The 23,474-nt window shown below is 40.0% G+C and overlaps 4 protein-coding genes across 7 annotated transcripts in view; 2 read left to right on the top strand and 2 right to left on the bottom strand.

Annotated features, from left to right (window-relative positions):
- Window positions 1-2,432, top strand: part of LOC139344588 (connector enhancer of kinase suppressor of ras 2-like) — a 28,965-nt gene extending 26,533 nt beyond the window's left edge. For all 4 annotated transcript variants that reach the window (XM_070982883.1, XM_070982882.1, XM_070982881.1 and 1 more), the window contains exons 21-22: window positions 985-1,184; window positions 1,271-2,432. In XM_070982883.1, the coding sequence (XP_070838984.1) occupies window positions 985-1,184; window positions 1,271-1,318 (248 nt within the window). In that variant the 3' untranslated portion in view covers window positions 1,319-2,432. The remainder of the gene's footprint in view (window positions 1-984; window positions 1,185-1,270) is intronic.
- Window positions 2,433-4,564: 2,132 nt separating this feature from the next.
- Window positions 4,565-5,506, bottom strand: LOC139345124 (olfactory receptor 52Z1P-like). The gene has a single exon (XM_070983619.1). It carries the CDS (start codon window positions 5,504-5,506, stop codon window positions 4,565-4,567), a length of 942 nt encoding a protein of 313 aa, XP_070839720.1.
- Window positions 5,507-10,116: 4,610 nt separating this feature from the next.
- LOC139344235 (olfactory receptor 52D1-like) lies at window positions 10,117-11,079 on the bottom strand. Its single transcript, XM_070982194.1, has one exon. It carries the CDS (start codon window positions 11,077-11,079, stop codon window positions 10,117-10,119), a length of 963 nt encoding a protein of 320 aa, XP_070838295.1.
- A 6,396-nt stretch (window positions 11,080-17,475) lies between these two features.
- rnf167 (ring finger protein 167) lies at window positions 17,476-23,248 on the top strand. Its single transcript, XM_070983343.1, has 10 exons — window positions 17,476-17,694; window positions 19,267-19,397; window positions 19,500-19,580; window positions 19,664-19,801; window positions 19,882-19,969; window positions 20,078-20,168; window positions 20,347-20,452; window positions 20,898-20,991; window positions 21,321-21,401; window positions 21,778-23,248. The coding sequence occupies exons 2-10, from the start codon at window positions 19,293-19,295 to the stop codon at window positions 22,197-22,199; spliced, it is 1,206 nt and encodes a 401-aa protein (XP_070839444.1). The 5' UTR covers window positions 17,476-17,694; window positions 19,267-19,292; the 3' UTR covers window positions 22,200-23,248.
- Window positions 23,249-23,474: the final 226 nt, after the last annotated feature.

Genomic DNA, 23,474 nt, shown 5'->3' with positions numbered 1-23,474 from the left:
CTGTGCAGCCAGTGTTGCAGCTTTGAGGCCAGTTGTCCCTGAAGAAAATACAGCAATACAGTAACACAGACACATGCCACAGAATGATGTATTGAAAAGAGCAGAAATGTCTGAAAAGGCAGAGAAAATGTTTATTTTAGTAAAAGCTTTCATATGATGTTTAATGTTATGCTACTTCTACTCTATAACAGTTAAGAAGGAAATATTGTAGATTTTACTATATTGTACATTTTACTGTCACTACAGTTGACGTTATAGTTACTAGTTACATTACCCATTAAGATTTTTCAAAACATATGAAGCGCTTCTAAAATGTGATGCATTGTTGTAGATTTAACCACCCAAAAGTATCAAAAATGAGCTGAAAAGTCAATTAATCGATCAACAGAAATTGAAAACTATTTTGATAACGGATTAATAAAATAAGAAAAAAATGTCACATATTTTCAATGCACTTTTACTTGTAATGAGATATTATTGATACTTTGACAAGTATACGATCTGTATACTTCCTGCACCGTACAGTATGCAGCACGTAGTCGGAGCCTTATCTCAGTCTTTGCATGTGGCCCTCAAATCAGTAAAGCGTGATGTTCACACCAGGAAACAAATGCTGTACACTTGAAAAACTCAACAGCAACGTTCCTTTCCAGAGAAATGTCCTGTCCTGGTTCCCGAAGATAATCTGCTGACCTTGCTGTCAATGTGCTATATTTTTGAATCCCGTCGCCAGCTGCTCGTTACAGTGGCGTCGGCTCTCTGCCATTTCATGCTGGGCAGGTAGCGCACAACCGGCTTGTGTGAATGTGTGGGCAGAGAGAGGCTGCCTGCAGTTTCATATGATGTCGTGGTGTGAGATCCACTGCTGAAGTGATGCTGTTAGAGTTCTCTGAAGTTCGATCAGTTGAAAAGAGGAAGTAATCTCATCCTTGAGTTCAGATTTATAGAAAATCTTTGCTGATGACGGCTTGTCCTTTTTGCCAGGCCATGTGCAGGACTGCAGGATCCAGGCCGACTCTCTGGGAGATTTGTACCGGGCTCTGGAGCAGACCAGTCTGTCCACCTCAGGTGACCACAGATCAGCCAGCCGCCTCGAGTACAAGCGCTCATTTGTCCGCCGAGTCAATGACCCCTTACTCAATGACAAGCTTCATCGCCTCCGGATCCTCCATAGCTCACTTAAGGTAAAACATGTTCTGAGCATTTATGTCTTGCCACAAGTGTGTTATTTATTGATTAATCACTAATGGATACCTTGATCTCATTGCAGAATGTCCCCCTTCAAGACACAAACCGGTCATTGGGCTTTTTAGGGTGAGGATCAATGTGTTGATTAAACCTCAAACGTATCGCCTCTGCCTGTGCCTCTTGCAGCCGGCATCCTTCTGCTGGAGATTAAAGGCACCAAAAACCTGCTACGACCTGCTCGGCTCTACGTCTGCTTTCCTTTTATTGCTCCTTCAACCTCGCCCACCGTGCAGGAGCACAAAGACTTGGTGTCCCTCTCCACCCGATCGCTCTCTTTTAAAGACGAGGGTTGTTACAAAAGGCTTAAAGAGATATCTGGCTTGAACAAATAACTCACAGGGTTTTTGACAGGGTTTCAGCACTTTGTGACCAAGACCTGTCTGAGGGCTTTGTAATTCATCGCTCACGTGCATGGCCACCTCCCCGCGCTTCTGTTGAATCGTTTTGAACATTATGCTGGAGTTGTGTACAGCCGCTCAGTCAGGCTCGATGGAGGAATTAAAAGCAAAGCTATCTTGGATGTACACAACAATTTGTTATGCATGTGTGTGTGATTAAAGGGTATGTTTGTTCTATGAGTGTACAGGGTGTTAAGCATACATATATATATATATATGTACACACACATATATATTATTACAACATTATTACAACAGTGACTACACAATGTTTTGGGGTACTTATACAAATTGTAAATCAAGTGCTGTGCCTCAGTGATTGTGAATGTACATTGTACTTTTCCAAGAGAGACGAGAGACGATACAGAAAGCAAGCTGTTCCTCAAAACAGGGGCACAAACATAACGCTTGGCAATAATGAACTAGTATTGTAAATTACCAAGGAATGATCAGAATAGTTGTCTATTTTTGTATGCATGCCGTCTACCTAATTGTAAAACAGTTTTGTATTTCTAAGTGCGTTCGGTCTGGAGAACACTGGTGTCGACCCCCTCCTGCCCCCCTCCCAGCCCACCACCACATTGTGTTTCTAAGAAGTTGATTTTTTTAAGTGTTCGCCACAAGAAGAGGGATAACTGTATTTATTAAGTGTTTAATGTACAAGCATGCTTTGTATAACTAAAACACATTACCATGCCACTGGAAAGTGACTGACATTGCACAAGTGTGCCACACTGTAGCTACATTACTTTTTTATGGAATAAAGTATGGCATGGGCACACCTAAGAGCCATTGTTAGATGTTTTCTTTCTCATTTTAGATGACTATTTTTAGGCAAAGGTTGACTCAGAGGATGAGATGCAAATGGAAACACGTGCACTCAGCGTATATGAAACCTGAGGCGTTCTTGTTCTGTAGGATATGGTAATTAAGAATAACACAGAAGGGGATCAACACAGGAAACTAGTGCCCCATCTGCAGTGTAAGTCTGTACACAAACATCCAAAGGGGAATCTCATAATATGCTTTACATAGTAAACATGTCAGGAATAAATCTTTTTCACCACTATCCATTTAAGATGCAGGCGGTTGTTGCAAAAGTGGAGAACTTGCCCGAGTCCTGAAAGGTAAGGTTCACTCCAGATACAAAAATAATGACAGTTCGATTGCACTGTGTGTTCCTCACATATATTATTAACTCACAGAGGACACACAGTTCACCTTCTCAGCCCAGGATCCATTTTTATATCCCTGCACAGTATGATGACCTCTCCTTCTAAGACGTTTAAAGCTGTCAAGACTAAAACAGCAAATCCAGCACAAAATCGCCTTTGAATTAGTCCTTTCAGATATGCAAAGAAGTGAACTATTGTTCTGTGATTTCCTGGATGACAGCCAATGATTGGAGGCAGGAATATGTGGGTGGGAGGATTCAGTGAGAGGATGCAGGGTGCAGCTGCATTTATGCCAAATCACACCCTTCGTGGGTACAAAACCATGTTGTTACACGTGACTTTGTTGATCAAAAATAGCTGACTTGCACAAAGAAAAGATTCATTTTGCAGCTGCTTGCCGTCATCACAGAAAATAGTTGCAGACATATGAGTATCCTGATTATTGCAACGGTGTCACATGTCTTACAGTGTCTTTATTTTTTTGTGTAGCCACTTTATTGTTTTGACTCTTGATCTCTGAACGCAGATAGACAGAGAGCAACATACAGCACATTGAATTAGCCAATTTTCACAGGCTCAGTGTCATTTATATACAGATGTTAGACCCTATTAATGACATTTATATTGCCATCTCATGTTGTGATATACTGTATATTGTAAGGTAGGAGTTATTCTGCATATTTATTGACCTCAGTCGGATTTCAGAGTCAGACCCTTGATCCTATACGAACAAGGACTAAGGAAAGAATTCTGCTAAAAGTGCCACCTTTTGAAAATAGAGTAGCAGAGGTTTCACAAATAGAACAACTACACAACTAACATTCAATAATATTATTGCTATTATCATTTTAACTGTAAGTAAATGATTACATCAGTCCTGTATTGTGACTATATGCTGCCATAGAAATGAATTAATCAGCAATGAATCTCTTTTCCCTTGAAGTAAAGGTTTCACATGTGATGCACAGATTCAAATGTTTGTTCGTATCAAGAAACCCTCCTCAAATGTTTTTTTTTCCCCCTACTCATATTTTCAATAAAACAGCAAGAGTAGACAAAATTGAATTTTTATGTTTTATTAATCACAACAAATGTTACAAAAAGAGCTTCAGTTGCACACTGGAATCTGCATGTTTTGCTGAATTACATATTTAAGCTTTCAGTCACTACAAAAACAAACTATAAGTTTATTCATGTGCTCAGCTCATCGTGGCACTCAGTACAAACTGAACAGGAAGGACAATAAGAGCATATAAGTCCTGCCAAAAGTCAAAGACAACATTCAACATGAAATGTTGCTCAAACAATAGCATTAGTCATTTTAGCATTTATTTGTGACTGAAAACATTCAACCAATCAGTACAACTGAAGCCAGCAGTGGTCATGTTAGAGATTGCAGAGCAGGCAGGACAAAGAGAAGAAGACAAGGGCGTGTTTTAAAGTTCCAGTGACAACATTCCTGCATATCCAGGGAAGCACAGACAAACTGACTGAAACTATGTTTCGTGCACAAAGCCTGAGCTTCAGCCTGCTAATGCTTCAGGAATTCCATATGGCAAGACATGAATTCAGCACAACAAATGTTTGTCTCGGTGCTGGCTGCTCTGGTTGCATTTAAGCAAATGTGATTAAACAACACAGAGGGACAGGAGATTCTGTATGTCATGTGTTTCCAGAGGCAACAGTCTTCATGGCACCATGCAAGACTCACTTTGAATGCACAATAGCAACAGTCCTCGTGGCTCAGTTATCTGCTATTTGCCTGCTTTTTCTGGTGAAAAGCTTAAAGAGTTGCACCCTTATGACTTGAATACTAAAACCATAGATTGCTGGATTAAGAATGGGTGGAAATATCAAAAAGTACAGAGATAAAAACAACTTGGTTTGGTAAGGCAGGTAACCAATATCGAATCGACTTTGTGCTATTTCAAAAAAGCATCCGATAGCATAGTTAGCAATTGCAAGTAGGTGGGGGGTACAGGTCCGGAGGGCTTTGAGGTTGGATTTGCTGAATGACAATACACATATTCTCAGGATGTGTGTATATGAATAAAAGATCATGATAAGCTGTGGAAGTGTATAGAGAGGTACAGATAGAAGGCCAACTATACTGACGATAGATGTATCTGTACAGGCAAGTTTCACCAGTAAGTAATTCAAACAGTACACCTTTTCTATGGTTTTCTCACAAAACTGCAGCTGAAGAGTGAAAATTAGAACAATGAGAAATGCCAGCATGGGGTAGAGCCACGTAAAAACAATAAGCTTAGCCACTCTCTGTGACATGATTGCATGATAGTGCAGTGGATAGCAAACAGCCACATACCTGTCGTAACTCATCGCTGCTAGAATCGTGAATTCAATGATGGCATATGTGTGTATAGCATAGATCTGTGTCTGGCAAAACGGTAGAGATATCTCATACGAATGGGACAGTATGTTACTCAGCACTGCTGGCAGCAAAGCAGTGCTTCCGAACAGACTGTTCACAGCCAAGTTACACAGCAACATATACATTGGCTCATGCAGAGATTTTTCACGATAGACCACCCTGATTAGCGCGACATTTTCAGCAACTATGGCTATGTATACAATCAGGAACACACAGAAGTACAATGGCTTCAGGTCCTCCATTCCATAGTAACCTGATAGATAAAAAGACGTCACTTCAGAGAAATTCCTCATGCTGACACAAATGTACCTGAAAACATTTGAGTAATCCAGAATATATTGTACATCTGTTTGAAATAAATGTTACCTTTGTGTAGAGTCCCCCCCCCCCAAAAAAACTGCATTTAGCTGCACTGAGCAGCTTTTAAACTCTTTACACTCCCCCTGTTAAATGAAGTAATGTGGTCTGACCAATGATTTCATGGGATTCGTATGCCAAGTCCTGCAATTCCACAGGGTGAGGGCGTTGCAACATGAGCTCATTTGATTTCTGCATCTCAAACAAATATCAAAACCCCACACATTGTCTATGCTACTGGAGATGATAATGTTAATTCCAATAATTTGCCAAAGTGTATAATGCAGGTGAAATCAACTTGATCTAGTAAGTGGAAATATCATCGAACAGAACCAACATAAACATCACCAACTGAATGATCAACAACAGGATTTTCATTAGGAAAGATATCCTGAAGTACCTTGACATTGCATCTAACAGCTGCAAAGCTGATGATGATATTTTACACCAAACACACAGGAGAGCTGACAGGGATGAGGCATTTTTTCTTTTAAGCCTGAGAGGCTGAATCTCATCACATTATGGCCGGTTAAAGCTGGTGATAACACCACAACCCACACACTGACTGGACCAGGGGTAGCATAATTGAACAGTCTCCCCTGTGTCATTCCACACGTCTCCAGTCAGCCGTGCATCCTCCTACTGACCGTTCATTCTCTCCCAGCACTGAACACCCTGACCTGAACTGCTATACCCAAGTGTCATCACTGGGCCGCAGTTGGTATGACTGTGCAATTAATTTGCTTCCTGGAGCCCCTTTACCTGTTATCACATCCTGAAAGAGCAAGCATGGAAAAATACATTGTCATGAGTCCTCAGCAGCCAGTCTAATACACCCTTCATCATCCCTTGTAGGAGCTGGGTTCTTTATTGTGGCCAAGAAGGACAAAAGTCTTTGTCCCTGCATAGACTTTTGGGGCTTAAATGATGTCATGATTGAGAACAAATATCCATTCGCACTCATTAGCATTGAGCCTCTACAGGGTGCTACCATCTTCATTAAGATGGATCTCTGCAAAGCATACCATCTGGTCCAAATCCGAGAAGCACAGCCTTCAACTCCCCCCTTGGACATTTTGAGTATTTACTAATGCCTTTTGGACTCACAAATGCACGTCCGATATTTCAGGCTCTTGTCAAAGGCGTACTCAGAGACTTCCTGAACCGATTTGTTTTTGTCTACAGCGTCGATGAAAGCAGAAACAACCTGGAAATAACAATGAAACAAAATCCACACCAAGATCCCAGCATGCACCGCAAATACTGAATGCTGAACATTGATCACAGAATCAGGGGGCAAGACCAGACAGCAAAGGCAAAGGTAAAGTTGAATTCGGACACACACTGCGGGGCCCACAAACGTGTACTGTTGAATCATAATTGAGAAGGAATTTTGTTTATTGCAGACAACAAGTGAATATCAGTTATGTAAGGATGACGTTAACTACAGTTTGATTACAAAAAGAAACAGAGAGAAAGAAAATGATGTAGTGTTTCCAGTGTGTATAACACCATGGAGTGTGTGCAACAGTGATGGGTAGCGCAGCTGTATGAGGATACAATTGTATGTGTTCCACTGACCAGAGTAAGTTCAGTAAACTTAATTGTTAATTTAACATCAATTGTCCACATATTGTCTCGTGCAGATATGCCACAGTGCCCCAAATAGACAGTAAAGGCATTTGTATTTTACACTTTTTGTACTTTTGTACTAATTGTACTTTTAGTTTTTGAACAGTTATTAGAATATTTGATCTTGACCATGATCAAATTTCCTGAGTCAGATTTTTTACAGCCAGTGCACAGCTGCAGCCCCTCCTAAGAGGTCATACATTAAGCAGAAGAAAATTCGAACTGTTGATCACTCCTACAGAAAAATTAGCCCCCCCCCTTTTTTTATAAATCCCCTTTTAATCACTGTTTTCTGACAACAATATTGATAATAACCTGTGTTTACACTTCCATCACAGCAATGCCAAGGCCATATATTCTCCAGGTATTTTTTACAGGTCAGGTATGGTCTCACTCTCATTATGAAGCGGTTCCTAATTGCTTCCAAAGGGATGTTAAACTCTGACCGCTAATGAGCATATTTATCCATGTAACTATTTCCTGGTTACCCTTGCTAATTCACAAAACACTGACAAAGAATTCAAAATAGTGACATACATGTTTAACAGTGTTAAAACAAGTGTTTTTCTCAACTTACACCAAAAAGTGTCAGCAACAATGCTTGTTCTTCTTCTTTATGTGCTTCCATACAAAATGTATTTTTAATATCTTTTGCCACAGACCATTCACAATGTTTGATCTCAGTTAAAAAACTTAGTCTCTTTGTGCAGCATCTGTTCATAGCAGAGTCAAAAAGCACAAAATGTGTCAAGCTTTGTTAAACAGGTTTAGGCCTATATGCACACATCCTACAAACTACCACAAACTACTGACACACCCATTCAGCATAGCCTTAGTGGCTTGCATTGAACTCTGTATTTAAAGTTTAATCCACTCATACACCCAGCCAGTCATTTCGAGGTTTGGCCCTGACATGATGCCACTGATGTAGCATGCTGCAGGACACTCTGACCCGATTGCAGACATTGGAGATGCGATGCCTGCTTCTCAGGTTGATAACCCTTCAGTGTTTCTGTGATACTGCACAGACTGTCATCCAAATCAAAACCCTGCTTTACAGTCAATCTTAAATTACATCTTCACTTCACTCACCGCCATTGTTCTCACTCCTAACGCACAGGTCTATTTTGACTCTCTCTCCAATTCAAGTGGTGTACATTCTTGGCAGATCCTCCTAACTGAGTGACTACCTGGCCTTGTAAGTAATTTGACAATGTGTGTTTTCTCTTTTTCCACTCCACCAATACTTTTTCAATCATTTATTTGAATGCACATGTGGAGTGAGTCTGTTGAATTTCAACTGGCACTCCACACTCTGAATGACATTTTGGATTTACACTCAGTTCATTGATGTTTTATTCGTTATTTTAGAACATGAACAGTTTTAGGTGCTAGTCAGGAGACATGCATGAGCTTCCCCTGTAGTTTGTTAGTGTGATATGTGATCTGAGACAGCTGATGCAAAAGTTACTGCAGACTGTTATGTGTTCAGAAAAAAGACATGTAAGAACCATAGTAACTTGGCTGTACCTGATAGTGACAGTGCATGAACCTGTCTTAAACTGCACCATAATGCTTGATGGCAGGTGTTTTCAGGCTTTGAATTTAAGATGATGCAAATTAGTCTTTATAATGCAACTACAGGACAGTTCATGTGGTAAAGGTCCTTATGAAGTATGAATGAATATGAATAAAGCATAAATGAGATACTTGCCTTGCTAAAAAAGTAATGTTTGGTGTGACACAACAGTGTTGATATCAAATCGCGGCAGGCAGCACAATGGTTGAAGCTTGGCACCCAGAGAGACACTAAAACTGCATAAAGGTGATTTAAAGTCTTTATTATAATATATTATTATATGTTGTTTGCCACATCAAGATCTCATTCACCTGGGACGTTACAGGTGATCTTAGTTCAACAGCAGAAAATGTATAAAATGCAAAATACAGTTTTGATAATATAAACACATTCAGTATATTCATGCACTTATTCGTGTGTTGGGTTAAATGATAACATAATGAATGCAAAAAATCGAAATATCTTCTTTCATAGAAGGCACAGGGCACAATTATGTTGTCTGAAAAATGTAATAAATACAGTGCAGCAAATTACAAGCTAATATCAGGTGAAATAAAAATGAAGAGGACGTGATGAATTGGTGATTCCAACTTTCTGCATTTGCTCTGAAACTTTCTGTCTCTATTAAAGGTTTTAAAACCCCTTTCACAATATGATTTTAAACTTTATGGATGTGAAAAGTGCAGAAGGGAAGGATCCACAAAAACCTGAGAGAGGATGGATAGAAACTCATGAGGGTCTCGCTGACACTATGTAACTACAACTTTTACCAATTACATCATGGTCCTCCTAAACACCTTTTTTGTTTTGCCAGCATGTGTCTTTAATGGAAGGTAATCACTTTCTCAGAATCAGAATCACTAAGCATCCGAGTTTCTGATATTTGAAGCCAACTCACATTTGTAATATTACACAAACACAGAGACGTGCAGTAGATAATGACTGAAAACCACAATCATGCCTTATTGCTAAAGACAGAAAGAGAGAATTCAGTCCTGTGCACAAAATTCTACATCTTTCATACTTATTCTTGAAACTGAGAAGTTTTGCTACCATAAATATGAGTTAACACAAACGCAATTAATATCATACATTACAACAGTATATCATATTCAGGCGCAGGTGAAGACTCAGTGGCAGGAAAAAGGGCAGTAAAGGTTCAGGGAACTAAGATGGCCACTTCATAAAGAGCAGTGGTGCTAAAAAGAAATGTTATTTTCATATGAACTTGAATACAATACAATGCAATTATCAGAGAAAAAAAGAGTCTTTCCCTAAGCACAGTGTCTGAAACACAATGATTATGAATGTCACTGCAGTGTAAAAGAGAGTCTTTTAAGATGCGGTCACTGGCTTTGTTAACTTTGCTGGTAGGATCTTGTACCTAATAAACATTTTCAGTATATGAACTCTTATTATCTGAGTACCAAGTCCATACAGCACTGGGTTGGTAATTGGTGGAATGATGACAAAGTATAAAGACAGGAAGATACGTGCTTCAAGAGCCACATGATTCATGTTGAATCTAGTTTGGATAATCTCAAAAAGAGAACCAATGGTGAAGTTTAGCAAAGATAATAAATGCGGGATGCACGTTCTCAGAGCATTGCCCTGGGACTCTCTTGATAATTTCTGACACACTCTTGAAATCTGGGCATAAGAGAAAACAATCATCACTATCTGAGGCACAAAAAAAAGCAGAATAAGGAAAAGTCCCACAATATTTATGTACAGTGTATTTGAACATGAATTTTTGACCAGCTCCATGTTCACGCAGTATAATTTTGGCACAATTTTTCCACAGAAGCTCAGCTGTAAGGTGAGAGAGTAATAACAGCCAAACAAAATAAACGGGTACAGAGCTGCTAGTGCAACAAGCTTAACTATCTTTGAATTGGACATGATGCTGTGGTAATGTAGTGGGTCACAGATAGCAGCATATCTGTCGTATCCCATAACAGCTAAAACACAAAACTCAGCACTTGCATATGTGTGTAGGAAAAAGACTTGAGCCATACACCACTCCACAGGTATTTCATACGTCTCGGATAGGAGCACAGACATAATTGCAGGTAACAATGCAGTGCTGCCATATATTTCAGTTATGGATAACATACACATGAACACATTCATAGGTTGATGCAACTTTTTGTTTTGGTGTATGACAGTGATGAGCAGCGAGTTCAAAATGATAGTAGTAAGATACAGCAGGAGGAATATGGTAAACATCACATGTTTGTAGTTCTCCATAGCAGCATATGCAGTCATTGTAAATGTTAGTGCTGTTGTGTTGTCCATCTTAAAGTTCAATCCTGAAAAGAAAAAGACTTTAACACAATTTTATGAACAGATCAATGCATTGTATGGTACACATTTTGTAATAAGCACAGGAGAATCACAGAGAAATAGGAAAAACAATGCTAAGTATTAATGAGTAGATCATGCCAAACATCACCTGCAATTTATACAAAACTTCACTGTTTTATGAAGCATTTGAGTCTCAGTTGCAGGTGAAGGTTGCTCAGCTATAAACCAATTTAATGAATAACAGGCTTAGAGTACAGAAACGCACCAGTCCAGCTACCTGAGTGGTCGTCCTTCTCTCCATGCAGCAGAGTGCGCCTCCCAAGCTTGTGTCGCCCTTTAAGGTTTCTCAAGGTGGGCTAGTTTTGTTACCACAGTTACCAAAGTGTGTTATTTCTCCTGAACTCGATCACAAAAGCAAACATGTGAGGAAAAGACGAAACAGACTGACCTTCTTTGTAAAGGGCAGCACATATGACTGAAACGATAGATCTTAACAATAATATAAGTCTAATATGCTTATAGGAGCGGCAGTTCAGATTGTACATTTCATTACGACTTCAGTGGTTCATAGGTGGTTCAAGGCAACTGAACAGTGTGTGTGTGTGTGTGTGTGTGTGTGTGTGTGTGTGTGTACGGACTCAAAACTGACCACTGAGCTGCAGATCCACAAAAACTAAAGGTAAAAATTAGGCTTTTAGGCTGTGCTTTCTCCAAAACACGTCATAGCACACATAAACACAATCAATGCAGCTCATTTTCCCTAAACACCTGCATGAGAGGGAAGTCAGAAAGCACTGAGTTGCATCAGAAGTTCTTAGGTCCAGAAAATTAGCTCTGTGAAAGGATAGCGCAGCTGCTATAAACGTATCACTGATGGTGAATTCATCCATTGATGTAATTCAATCCTCGGATCACGAGGAGCTGCCTCAGAACAGGTATCACGTCTATGTGCTCGCTCGGCTGAAGTGGTCAAGAGAAGTGGTTCTATCAGTGGTGTCAGACTGTGCAGTATGACAACATGGCTATGTGTCTGTGGGCTACAAAGGCTTGTAGCAGAAAAGGAAGTTGTGGTGAAAAAAAAACCCACATACAACACTTTGCATTTGTTGTTTTCCTCTAATTTGTCCTGAATGTTACGATGTCTCTCAAATTTGAAACTTCTCTGTGTGACTTCTGCTCATCAGATGAATTGGGAAACTATGCATGGTTTATTCAAATGCCACAAAATGCCTGAAAAATATATTTTCTGTGTCAAGGTGCAGTATGGGGTCACCAGCAAGCACTGCCACTGTGTTGAAAGATTTTCAGGACTGATGATGCAAGCCTTAACTGGATAAACACACTCATTAGAGGCCATTAGTCCACTTTGTGTTTCCATTCCTCTAGAAAGCAATTAGACACCACTGTTTTGCCACAGGTAAGTCCTCTCTGGACAGCACCTTGAGACTAGAGACAAGAAATGAGAGATAAACAGTAATGACTTCCCTTTGGAGAACGCTGATGCAACACTGATGAAACTGTCTGAAGGTTCATGACCTTTGAGCCAAAGCAAACCACAGCAATCATTTGTTCAGCCATTTATTTCTGTGGATCTCAGCAAACTAGTTTATGCCCACCACCCAATCACACTTCATTTACATTTAATAGCTTTATTTTGTTTATACACATAATGTATAAATTCAAATTAACTTGCGCCATCAGCTGTCTAACAGTATGCATAAGGGTAGAAAAACACCAATTGTGGCTGAACAGAAGTGCTGCTTTTTGTTCATTTTCTATGAGAAGAAGCAAATCATTCATTGAGGTACAGTGAGGTGGTCAGTAGTGAGTTAGGGGCAGGTAGTGCAGAGGGCAGTGTTAAGATAGATGAAGTGTGCTTTGCAGGGGTGGGACAGATGGGCCCGTTAACCAATCACTCCTGGGCTCAACATATGTTATAGATAATGTAAACCTGACCACTATTTCAGATGTGAATCTCCATTCAGATTCAGCTCCTCTACTTTAGTGGTGACCCTAAACAACAACAATATGAATGAAAGCAGTAGTAAACTGGATCTGGTTTGTTAATATGATTTATCTACTTCTCAACACTGAGGCAGTGACTGTTGCTCAGAATTAGACTTTATCATAGATTAGATCTATTCAAATGCATGGCTTTAGTAATGGTCAACTACATAAGCTTACAGTGACCTAAACCATGTCATCTGCTTTTGGTTGTGACAGGCCCCTCAAAATAGGCCCCATCTAACCCCAGGCTAACCAGCGGTGCACTTCTCATAGCTCTGTGTTTATTTCAGTTCATTTGGTTTAACATGTGCACGCAGACAGACACTATCGATTTCATGAAGGCAAACATACGTCGTCCATCACAGTCTCACTGAAAGTCGTTCTCTGCAAACTTTTTTCCATTTGTTTTTCCCTTCTTCCTCCTTGTTTTCCTCTGACACGCTCATATGAGATAAGACTCATTCTTGACATCTGGCAATCACTCAGTATTATTAAATCAGTTATTCGAGCCTTCAATCATTTGTTTTAAAGATGGTAATTTATTTATTGTTCTGGGAAAGGTTTCCATGTTGAACCTGAAAATAAAATGCTAATGCAAATGCTGCCCTCTGTGCTTATGACCTCAGTGTCAGAGAGCAATGAGGGTTAATGATGTGCATGTGTTTTAAATCAGAGGAAAAACCTTGTTTCTTGGCCATGTTTACCTCTCGTCTCATGACTATACTCGGTCACGAGTTGGGCACACTGATGTAGGTTTGTTAAATGTGATTAAGAAACGTCCTCTCAAGGATTCTTATAATTCCATAATACAAAACCTAGTGACCAGTACGCTGCTTTATATTATCTTCTCTCCTCCCCTCTGACCAAAATATAAACACACTCTGGCCAAATCCTCATATTGGAGCATCAGTATCAGACGCAGGGATGGCTTGTTATCGTGTGGTTGCTTTGGCGCTCTTGGTTGTCCTACTGTTTAATGGTGAGTCTTGATATAATATCTCTGCATGTTTTTTCACCTCAAAACTGGACTATTTTTCCTTTCAGAGATTAGAATTACAGATTTTATCATTTCACGGCAAAGGGTTTGACATTGAACTTAGCTACAATATTTGCCGTCTTTACAGTTGTGGAGAATGAGGCTGCATCGTTTCCTTGGTCTTGCCCCAGTCTAAGTGGAGTGTGTAGGAAGGTTTGCCTCCCAACAGAACTGTTCTTTGGACCTCTGGGCTGTGGAAAAGGCTTCTTGTAAGTTTTGATGTCCAGACACAGTATATGAATATATTGCTTATGTTAATTTGCTGATACATGGTTTCTTTTTTATTCTCAGGTGCTGTGTGTCTCACTTTCTATGAGAGCTGAACGCCATGTGATAGACTTGCATGTGTGGTTCAGCCACACTATGATGAGACAGACAGAAGACCTTTCAAATGTTAAATGAACTGCTTTTAGTTTCTTTTCTTTTTTTCTTTTTAATACATTTAATACAGCTAAGATGGAGATTAATTAAAAAACTTTCTTGCTTGTTTGTATTTTGTACACGTAACATTGGATTTTATTGAAAATCATACATTTTCTGCTTGGTTAACAGCCCTTAGTCTTTCATAAGTTTTGTGTGTACACACTGAACATGTTGCTGGGCAGAAAGCCTGTTAATTGGCAAATTGCATCTAATTTAATTAATTTAATTTAATGAGATGCATGTTTGTTGACGGAAAAATGCAAGGGCATTGTACTCTTATGTGCAATGAAAAATAAGTGGAGAGCCAGAGCTGAATGCGTTGCAGGCCCATGACACAGAGTGCACTACGATCCCCACCATGCAGAAGGACCAGTGTTTGGTTCTCATAATTCATCATCAGTTCATAAATTTACATTCTGAAACCAAAGACAGAATTGTTGCTGTTGAGTTCACTCTGAATTTCACCTTGAAATCCATTTATTTTCCATTGTACAAACTGGAATCCAGAGGGGTCTCATTGAAATCACAATTTTACTTCTTCAGCTAAGGTAGAGTAATGTATTAAAAATGTAAAATTGTAAGGTGAATAAAATTCAAATGTATTTTGCTGGTCTGCCCTAAAGCTGCATGCATGATAGACACATGGCATAGAGAACAGAGTCCCTACTGTACTATTTACTTTATGTCCTCAAAGCTTCCAACAAAGGCTCATTCACCTGTCGTACTTGATTTCTGGACTTTAAAGAAAATGTAATTAGTAAAAACAGCTGCAGAAAAACTAGATGCTGGTCTGATGTGTTATTTTTACCTCATGTCATGTTTAACTCCATTAGAAAAACAGAACAAACAAAAGGACAGACAGCATTCGTGGAAACAGAGGGATATTAAAAGGTCGATGTTTGCTGCTGTTCTCCAACTTAACTAATATCCTGGACATGTCAGCTTTGTGCATCATGCGCTATTGTAACTGCATTTCCAAAGGGGCCAATAAGAGAAGAAGCAACCCTAAATATGTATATGAGCTGTATGGTGAGTCACATTGTTAGAGATGGCTGCAGCTAAAGGCTCAAATAGGACTGCAGAAAGGGGAGGATGAAAACTTATTGTTAATGAGTTTTTCTAAGTTGGCATTACATTTCTGTTTAACATCATCACATATTTTTCCAGAAATCATTACCATAAATGCATATTCATAATACAAACATCACTATTATACACAACAAACATTGCAGAGATCTTCAGCTTCAGATCCTTTAAGCCTTCTTTTGATTGAGCAGACAATATGCACCTTATGCTGCTGAATGCTGGCAAATTAATTGCTTGAAAACAAAGTCAGGTGTTACATTCAATTTTTATTATGTTTACATAATAATTTCTACATTTTTTAGTGACGTGATTGTGTGATGGTACAGTTGAACCCTGTGGGTCAGGGTCTGTGCATACAGCTTTGGGAGCCACAAGGGGGTCTGACTCCCAGATGTAGTAATTAGCCAAAGGCAATTAAAATTAGCCAATGGTGCATGTTGACATACCTGGTAGATTGCAGCACACTGTTTTTCTGTATTGTGCATTTTGCAACAAAAAGGACACTGTTCTTTTAATAAAGCACAAGGGAAGTATTATTATATATGTGGCAGTTTCTACATTCAGAGTTATTGGAGGGTTTGTTTTTGAGGCTAAAGTCATGGGGCCCACAATAAGAATTACAATGGAACATTCAGCTGACTGTATGCACACATTCATGCACCCAAGTGGTTAAACCCCATTGATTTTTATGACCACACAGCCTTTCTCTGGCTTCACTGGGAGGACAAGCTTTAAATTATCAGTTCCACCAAGGATTAAGGCTCTAAAACGAGCAAACTTCTCACTGTTGTATCATCTGTCTTACAAGTTTGTATTATTATGGGATGTAATGGCAGTCTTGGTCTTGTTATCTTATGGGGACCTTGTGCTGAGTAAAATAGCTATTATTTATTTATTTCTTTGGAATGAAAGACTGTGCAGAGAATCATATGAGGGATAGGACACTGACTCATCATGCACCTCACGAAAATATAACCACAGCAGCAGGCATCACAGACACCTTGCAGTGAGGGTTAGGCTTTGACATCGACAGTAGAGGGATTACTCGACAGGCTATCTGACTCCCATTACTAGAGTTCAGTGTGTGGTAGCATGGGGGGGGGGGGGACGGACGGACACGTCATTGCTTCCTTCATCTCCATCAGCTCACAACATACAGAAATCTCATGTATAGACCCATCTTATAGCACAGCTGTAGATTTTCCTCCAAAGGCTTGTCCAGCTGTGGTTTCTTGATGACTCCTTTACTGCAGGAGTCCTTTTTCTTTTCTTTTTCTCCTTTTCTACAGTACAGTGATCCTACCACTTGAAGGGGCAGTGCTGAATAAGTTGTGGCCTGATGACTGAAGACCTGAGTCATATGTCTTTTCACATGGAGTACTCTTAACTGATGGATGGGAAAGTTAGCAGTAGCTGGAGGTCAAACTCTTGTATCTGGCATGCCAAGTAACAGGGAGTTTGTTCATGTGACCCATGGTCTGTACAAAGGTGCCTGACTGATTAGAATCTATTCATTTGAATGCAGTGAAACTGGTCTACGGCTGTGTCCTATTTCTATGACATGCAGCCTGAAATTCTAAACATGTGGAATCTGTTCCTCATACATACTCAGTGTTATCGATCTATACTATATCACAGACTTTTTAAAGTTTGTTTGTGCCCATTAGATTTGCCATTTCAGATTCATTTAAACCACAGGTGATCGTCAATGAGCAACGGAAACCCCGCACGGTGCATGGTTTTCTGTGGAGCGCATAAAAACTGCAGCCTGTTGTTTGTCCTTGTGGTCGCTTGTGGCGCTGTGGGTCACGATGATAGTGAGTCGATCTGCAATCATAACAGGAAGAAGAACCAGGGAGCAAGAAGCAATAACAAACAAACCTAGCAGCAAGCTAACGCAACTTTGGGAAACCGCACATACCGGAAAAGTTTCTCATTAACGGTGGACAGACATATTATTGGTTAATACACCAGTAGCAGTGTATGATACGATGTACACGGACTACAAAGAAGACATATAGTAATCTGTCACCGGGACGACTTAACGTTAACTGGTATGTAATTGCTAACAGTAGCCAAATGTCAGCTAACGTTAATCCTTCCTGTCTTTGTCGTTTTCTGTTGGCATTAAAGGATTGTCGAGAAAGTAGCGAGACATAGTCACGAGAAGTTAATCGTTTTTACACGGTGACCTGAGAAACTCAAGTGAGACGTCGGATAAACTTTAGATTACTGCCACATCCTTCACTGTGTCGCTATTATTAGGATACTACGGTATGTAGCTAACAACTCAAAGTAGCAATACCCCAATGGCTCTTGGTATTTTTTAGTTATTATTTTTTGTATTAACCGCAACAAAAAATGACGTTATGATTAATGTAGTTATATTCCAATGGCTGTCCAGCTAGTAAGAGTTCTTCGCCGCACCTAACAAATGAATCGCATGTCGTGAATAAGGAGTAACGTTAGCTAAATAAAGTGTCTTAGGCATTGACTCAGCGAGCTACATTTTGAACAGGTTTGGCATTGCGACAGCAAGACATTCTTTTGTAGATGGAGCCACGTTGATTAATCATACCGGACACTTGATTTAGTCTGTTTTTATGTAAGTTGAAACAAGAAGCAGTATACGCGCCTCACTGTTGTTAACCAGTGCCATAAAGGAGCATATATAGTTCTGAGGACACGTGAACGTGTACTTGACTGTTGTGTTGACATCTTGCCGACTAGCACAGATAACATAAGCATCGCGCTTCTTTTACCTCATCCTAATGCTGCTGGCCTGTTAAACCTGATTATCTGTACGCAAATAAGTTAGTTACGTGCACACATTAACAGCAGTGATAAACTGCTCTCGGGTCAAGAAGTTTCTTGACTCTATTTATAGCTACGTAAGGGTCTCCAAATGTAAACTGTGTTAATTTGCGATATTTAAAATCAAATTGACGTATGTAGATGCAGACGTAGACTGTCAACTTAGTTTTTGAGCATTTAACTATGTGGACAATCTCTAGATCTGGACCGCCCCAACCCCTTTTTCTCCTGAGATCTTTTTTTACAGGGGAGTACAGTGATGCTGAATGACTGAACTGAATTGTAAATGTGATTGATTTGTTATTGAGATGCACTGATTTGTGAATAGACTCTTTTGTTAGCAACTTGTTTACAGTACTACTGGAGAGATAAACAAAGAAATATTCTGAATTTGGAAGTTGTTTTTTAGTCTGAGCAGGAATAGGTGAAGCATGTTGCTTGTTCTGAATCTGTTCTGAAGAGTTTTTTGCACACCCACCTCTGTATTGATTTTGTTTGTTTGAGCTGAGAAACTCAACATAAATGTGGGAAATTGAAGATTTAGATGTTGAAATACTGGGAACAACAATAATAGGATATTCTAAGGAGAAAACAGAATTAAACTAAAGATTTACAAGGATTTAGAGACCATGTGATTGTTTACAGACTTCATTTTAAGAGTAAACAGTAAGATGTGAGCACCAAGAAAAACAAGTTGAGTAACTTTTCCACAGTACATCAGGACCACTTCTGTGATATTTTCTACCAACTGCAGACAACTACATGGAACTGACTGCTCGCTCCTGATTATGACTCTTATATCTTTTTCACAGTTTAGTGCATCTGTAAGTGACCAAGGATGGCTCAGCTTGGTGTGTGGTGTGCCGGAGCTCGGTGGTCTGTCCTCATCGTGTTTTTTTGCTTCGTATTGGTTCCCTCACCCACACATGCCTATATCTATGCTGTAAGTATTCTCAGAGCTGTAACTCATGGATTATTAAATCTGATCCCTCAAATTCACCTGCAGAGATTATGTCAATTCTTATTTATGTATTGTTTTTGGCAGCATTATAGCAATATGACCTCCATGTTGTTTGAGGACCTGCCTGCCTTGTTTGGCGCTCCTCTTCCTAAAGAAGGACTAATGGTGAGTAGATTATTGGAGAATGGAGAGCAAACAGAAAAACCACAGAGCTTCATAATGATATTTTTTTCTCCTTTGTGTGAAAGGGAGTGTTGGTAGTGTCCCGTCCGCTCAATGGCTGTACAGCAATCGACCCTCCTCCTCCACTGCCGCCATCTTATGATGCCAACACCACCAAATTCATCGCTCTCATCAGACGCTATGAGTGCAATTTTGATGTAAAGGTCAGTCATGTTTGAGTGACACTGAATATGTGAACATGTCCGTGAAGCACACTGGTCTAACGTGAGGAATGGGTTTTCAGGTGCTGCATGCACAGCAAGCTGGATACAGTGCTGCAATCGTTCACAACATGTATTCAGACACTCTGCTCAATATGAACTACAGCAACGGTAATTTTCCATTCTAAAATGTACACAATGTCAAACTTTAAACATTCATACCATCTTCCTAAAATACCTCAAATTGAAACCATGTGTTGTTTTCCCTTCATGTTGCAGACACTATTGCAGAGGAGATTGAGATCCCCTCTGTGTTCACCAGCTACTACGCCTCCCAAATTCTCAGGAATTTCATCATTCCAGAACAAGGGTAAACAGGGACATTCAACGCTTTTAGAAATATCTATCGAACTTGACAATCCAGACCAAACCAACCTTTCAGCAGTCAGCATTAGTTTTGAATGAACCAATACATATTGACTTTTTCAGCGCTGGTACTTGCGGTAATGCTGGTAATCTGATGCATTGTTTCTTTTCTTGGCCTGCAGGGCCTATGTGATCCTCAAGCCGGAGTTTGCTTTTCCTCTCTCGTACTACCTTATCCCCTTCACTGGAGTGGTTGGCATGATCATTCTTGTGATGTGTATTGTCTTGGTAAGTATGCATAAGATGTGATGCCTCCTTGGCTCTTAATTTAGCACGTGGAATATTCTTTAGTATGTCTTTTTGAAGTCGTTGAAAATGAAAGGGAAATTCCATGTAATGCATTTATACTGTTGTTCAAGTTCCAGTCATAGACTATTGGACCGTGGGCAGCAGAGGCAAGCCTTAAATATGCCTCTTTGTATTGTAAAACAGTGACCTAATGGTATTTCAGCACAGCTTGGGGCAGCTAATTTTCCTCCTGAGAGGCTCTATTTATTGAGTAGACACATCTTTTTAATTAAGTTTAAGGCCATGAAAAGCTGCTTTCTAAATCAGTTTCAGACTTACGAGTGGTGGGGTTGTACATGAACACAAAAAGCAAACCCATCCGTGCACATTGAGTGTAACTTTGATTCTCATGCCTTCAGTAACATTGTCTTTTTGTATCGTTCAGATCATACGCTGTGTACAGTACAGAAAGAGGCTGAGGAAAAATCGTTTGTCTAAGGAGCAACTGAAGCGGATTCCAACGCACCGGTTCCGTAAAGGTAAAAAAACCCACAGTTTTTCTGTTGCTGTAATACTTTGCTTTAAAGAATATTAAGAGCCTTAGTTTGTGAGGCAGCTGGATTTGCAATACAACAAGGCAACAAACCATCTGGTGTGTCAGGTTAGTGAGAGATAATTGCAATGATCAAGTTTTCCTCGTGTGTGAATTTGAGGTCTACAAAGTTTCCTCATCTGTGGAGCTTTTTGAAGAGAACAGATGAAAAGAGCACAAATGATGCTCATTTGTAGACTATAAATTAGTTTAATATGTTGTTAATATTTCTCGTGATTTTGAATGATTTAAGTCGACATCTCTTCTCCATTTCAGGGGATGACTATGATGTGTGTGCCATCTGTCTGGATGAGTATGAAGAGGGAGACAAACTGCGAGTTTTACCTTGTTCACACGGTAAATATTTATGTTATTAGGAAGTTTGTATATTATTGAACATTGGGGAAAATCTATTGAGCCACATAATATGCAGCAACAAGCTTTTATACAACTTGAACATGACGTACATGAACGTACCCTTTCTTGCAGGTCAGTATTTGTATCTTCAGAACTCCAAGTGATCAAAATATTCATATGCAAAACTGTCCTTTTTCCTCCAACCTTGAAATTCACAGTTCCTCCTGCGCCGCACTTCTTGTTGTTAACCCCCAGCCTTGGCCTGGGTCAGTGTAGACAGATCAGCCAATAAAAGTCATGATCCCTCACCAGCTTCCCATCACAGCAAACTAAATTACAAACCCAAAGCCTCTAAATGCCTCTTTCTCCTTTTCAGCCTACCACTGCAAGTGTGTGGACCCGTGGCTCACTCAAACCAAGAAGACGTGTCCGGTGTGCAAACAGCGTGTCACCCGAAACAACCCAGAGCACTCGGAGTCCGAGTCTGAGGAGGAAACCGGAGGACGTGGGGAGGAAGAAGGGACAGAGGGCGAAGGAGACACGGAGCGCACTCCTCTGCTCCGGCCCTCCAACCCGGGGTCCCCCTCAGGGAGCCCGGGGGCCTACTCAGCCACCACCACCACTACTGCCCAGTGCCTCGTCTCCCCTGCCCGCTGCGACTCGCCCATTCTGGGCTACGAAGGCTACCACTCCCCCCAGGAGGACACGGACTCAGAAGCTGATGACGCAGGAGAGGACAGGCACCACACTGATGACGACACTGCTCAGCTCATTGGTAGGGATAGAGTGGAGATCTGATGACTGGAACTTAGCTGCAACGAGATTACTTTGTGTCATCGGACGTACTGTTATCGCACCGTACTTTAAAACACCTTCAGATTTGTGGTTAGCTAGATGTTGTCACAGAATCTTTTACCCAGTAACCAGAGGAGGTCTACTTGTTGGTGTCAAAGCACATGCAACACTTGCATTAATCGGCTTTTTCCCAAATTCAACACAGAGCATCAACTCACTGAGCATCAACAGTCACTTCAGTGCACCTATATTTGTCTGTAGACCTTCTTATTTTATGTAATTCATAACTTGACCACGCCACATGACCTAACCACTAGTGCTGCACACAATGAACGGGCCACTTAAACGTCTCTGTGATCTAATGTGCTGTATAAGTAAGAGTGTGACTCTGGTAGATGAAGCCTGTGTTGCTAAACAGAATAAATTCTACGCTCACACTTAAAGTGGATCTTCAAGGTATGTAAAGTTTAAGTAACCTTAGTGCAGTTTGAAGACTCTGTTGTCTTGATCATAATATTTTTATACGTGACAGTCCTTCTTCCCGCCTTTGAATCGTTTCCTAACAAGGATGCTCAAGTGGAGGGAAGTGTTTGTCTTCATTTTATTTTTTAATCCCCTTTGTTCTCTCTTCCCGTTTTTTTAAAGCTATGTTTCAGTTCTTTGAAATGTCAGATTTTTCTCAAATTCCACCGTAAATTTGCGCTATGATAGACTTTTGCCAAGATGTTATCCACTTCTGCTGCTTTTAAATTGTTACTGATTATACTGTGCGGTCAGTTTAAGAGAAATATTTTAGCTTTATCCAGTTTGTCAAGTTGAACAAACTCAGGTTCATAGCAGCAAATTACAGGTCAGTTGGTGTTTTAGATGAATAACATAGCGAGAATTAAGAGCGTTTGGTCTTATGAACTGTTTTAGCTTTTTGGTTTTTTTCTTCTTCGAAATAGTCAGCTATAGATTCATGAATATTTAATGGACGTTTTTCCATTTTTATACACAACAGAATGATTACATGTTGAATCGTGGGACCCTGGAGATGTTTTTATGAAAAAGAGAGCATTGCCTTACATTGGCCTTGATGTACATGTTATATTAAATGTTTGGAAACTGAAGGGACAGAATTCACACTCCTTTTCTTTTCCTCTTGTCTAGCTGTATGTGATATTGCTGGTTAGAAAGCTTCGGTCTCACTCTCTGGCCACATTCGTTTTTATAGCGGTGAACAAGAAAGAGGACGCCTGCGTTTCCTCCTGTTCAGTGCTAGTGATGATACAGATG

Source organism: Chaetodon trifascialis, chromosome 16 (genome assembly GCF_039877785.1).
Source record: "Chaetodon trifascialis isolate fChaTrf1 chromosome 16, fChaTrf1.hap1, whole genome shotgun sequence".
Classification (NCBI taxonomy): Eukaryota; Metazoa; Chordata; class Actinopteri; order Chaetodontiformes; family Chaetodontidae; genus Chaetodon; species Chaetodon trifascialis.
The sequence above is the reverse complement of the archived record's forward strand: the minus strand, read 5'-3'. Positions and strand labels throughout refer to the sequence as shown.

Bases quoted from the DNA above. Each gene is read 5' to 3' on its own strand.
- LOC139345124 (XM_070983619.1), bottom strand. From the start codon at position 5,506: ATGAGGAATTTCTCTGAAGTGACGTCTTTTTATCTATCAGGTTACTAT.
- LOC139344235 (XM_070982194.1), bottom strand. From the start codon at position 11,079: ATGGACAACACAACAGCACTAACATTTACAATGACTGCATATGCTGCT.
- rnf167 (XM_070983343.1), top strand. From the start codon at position 19,293: ATGGCTCAGCTTGGTGTGTGGTGTGCCGGAGCTCGGTGGTCTGTCCTC. The intron at 19,398-19,499 runs GTAAGTATTCTC...TGTTTTTGGCAG, and splicing joins CACATGCCTATATCTATGCT to CATTATAGCAATATGACCTC. The intron at 20,453-20,897 runs GTAAGTATGCAT...TGTATCGTTCAG, and splicing joins TTGTGATGTGTATTGTCTTG to ATCATACGCTGTGTACAGTA.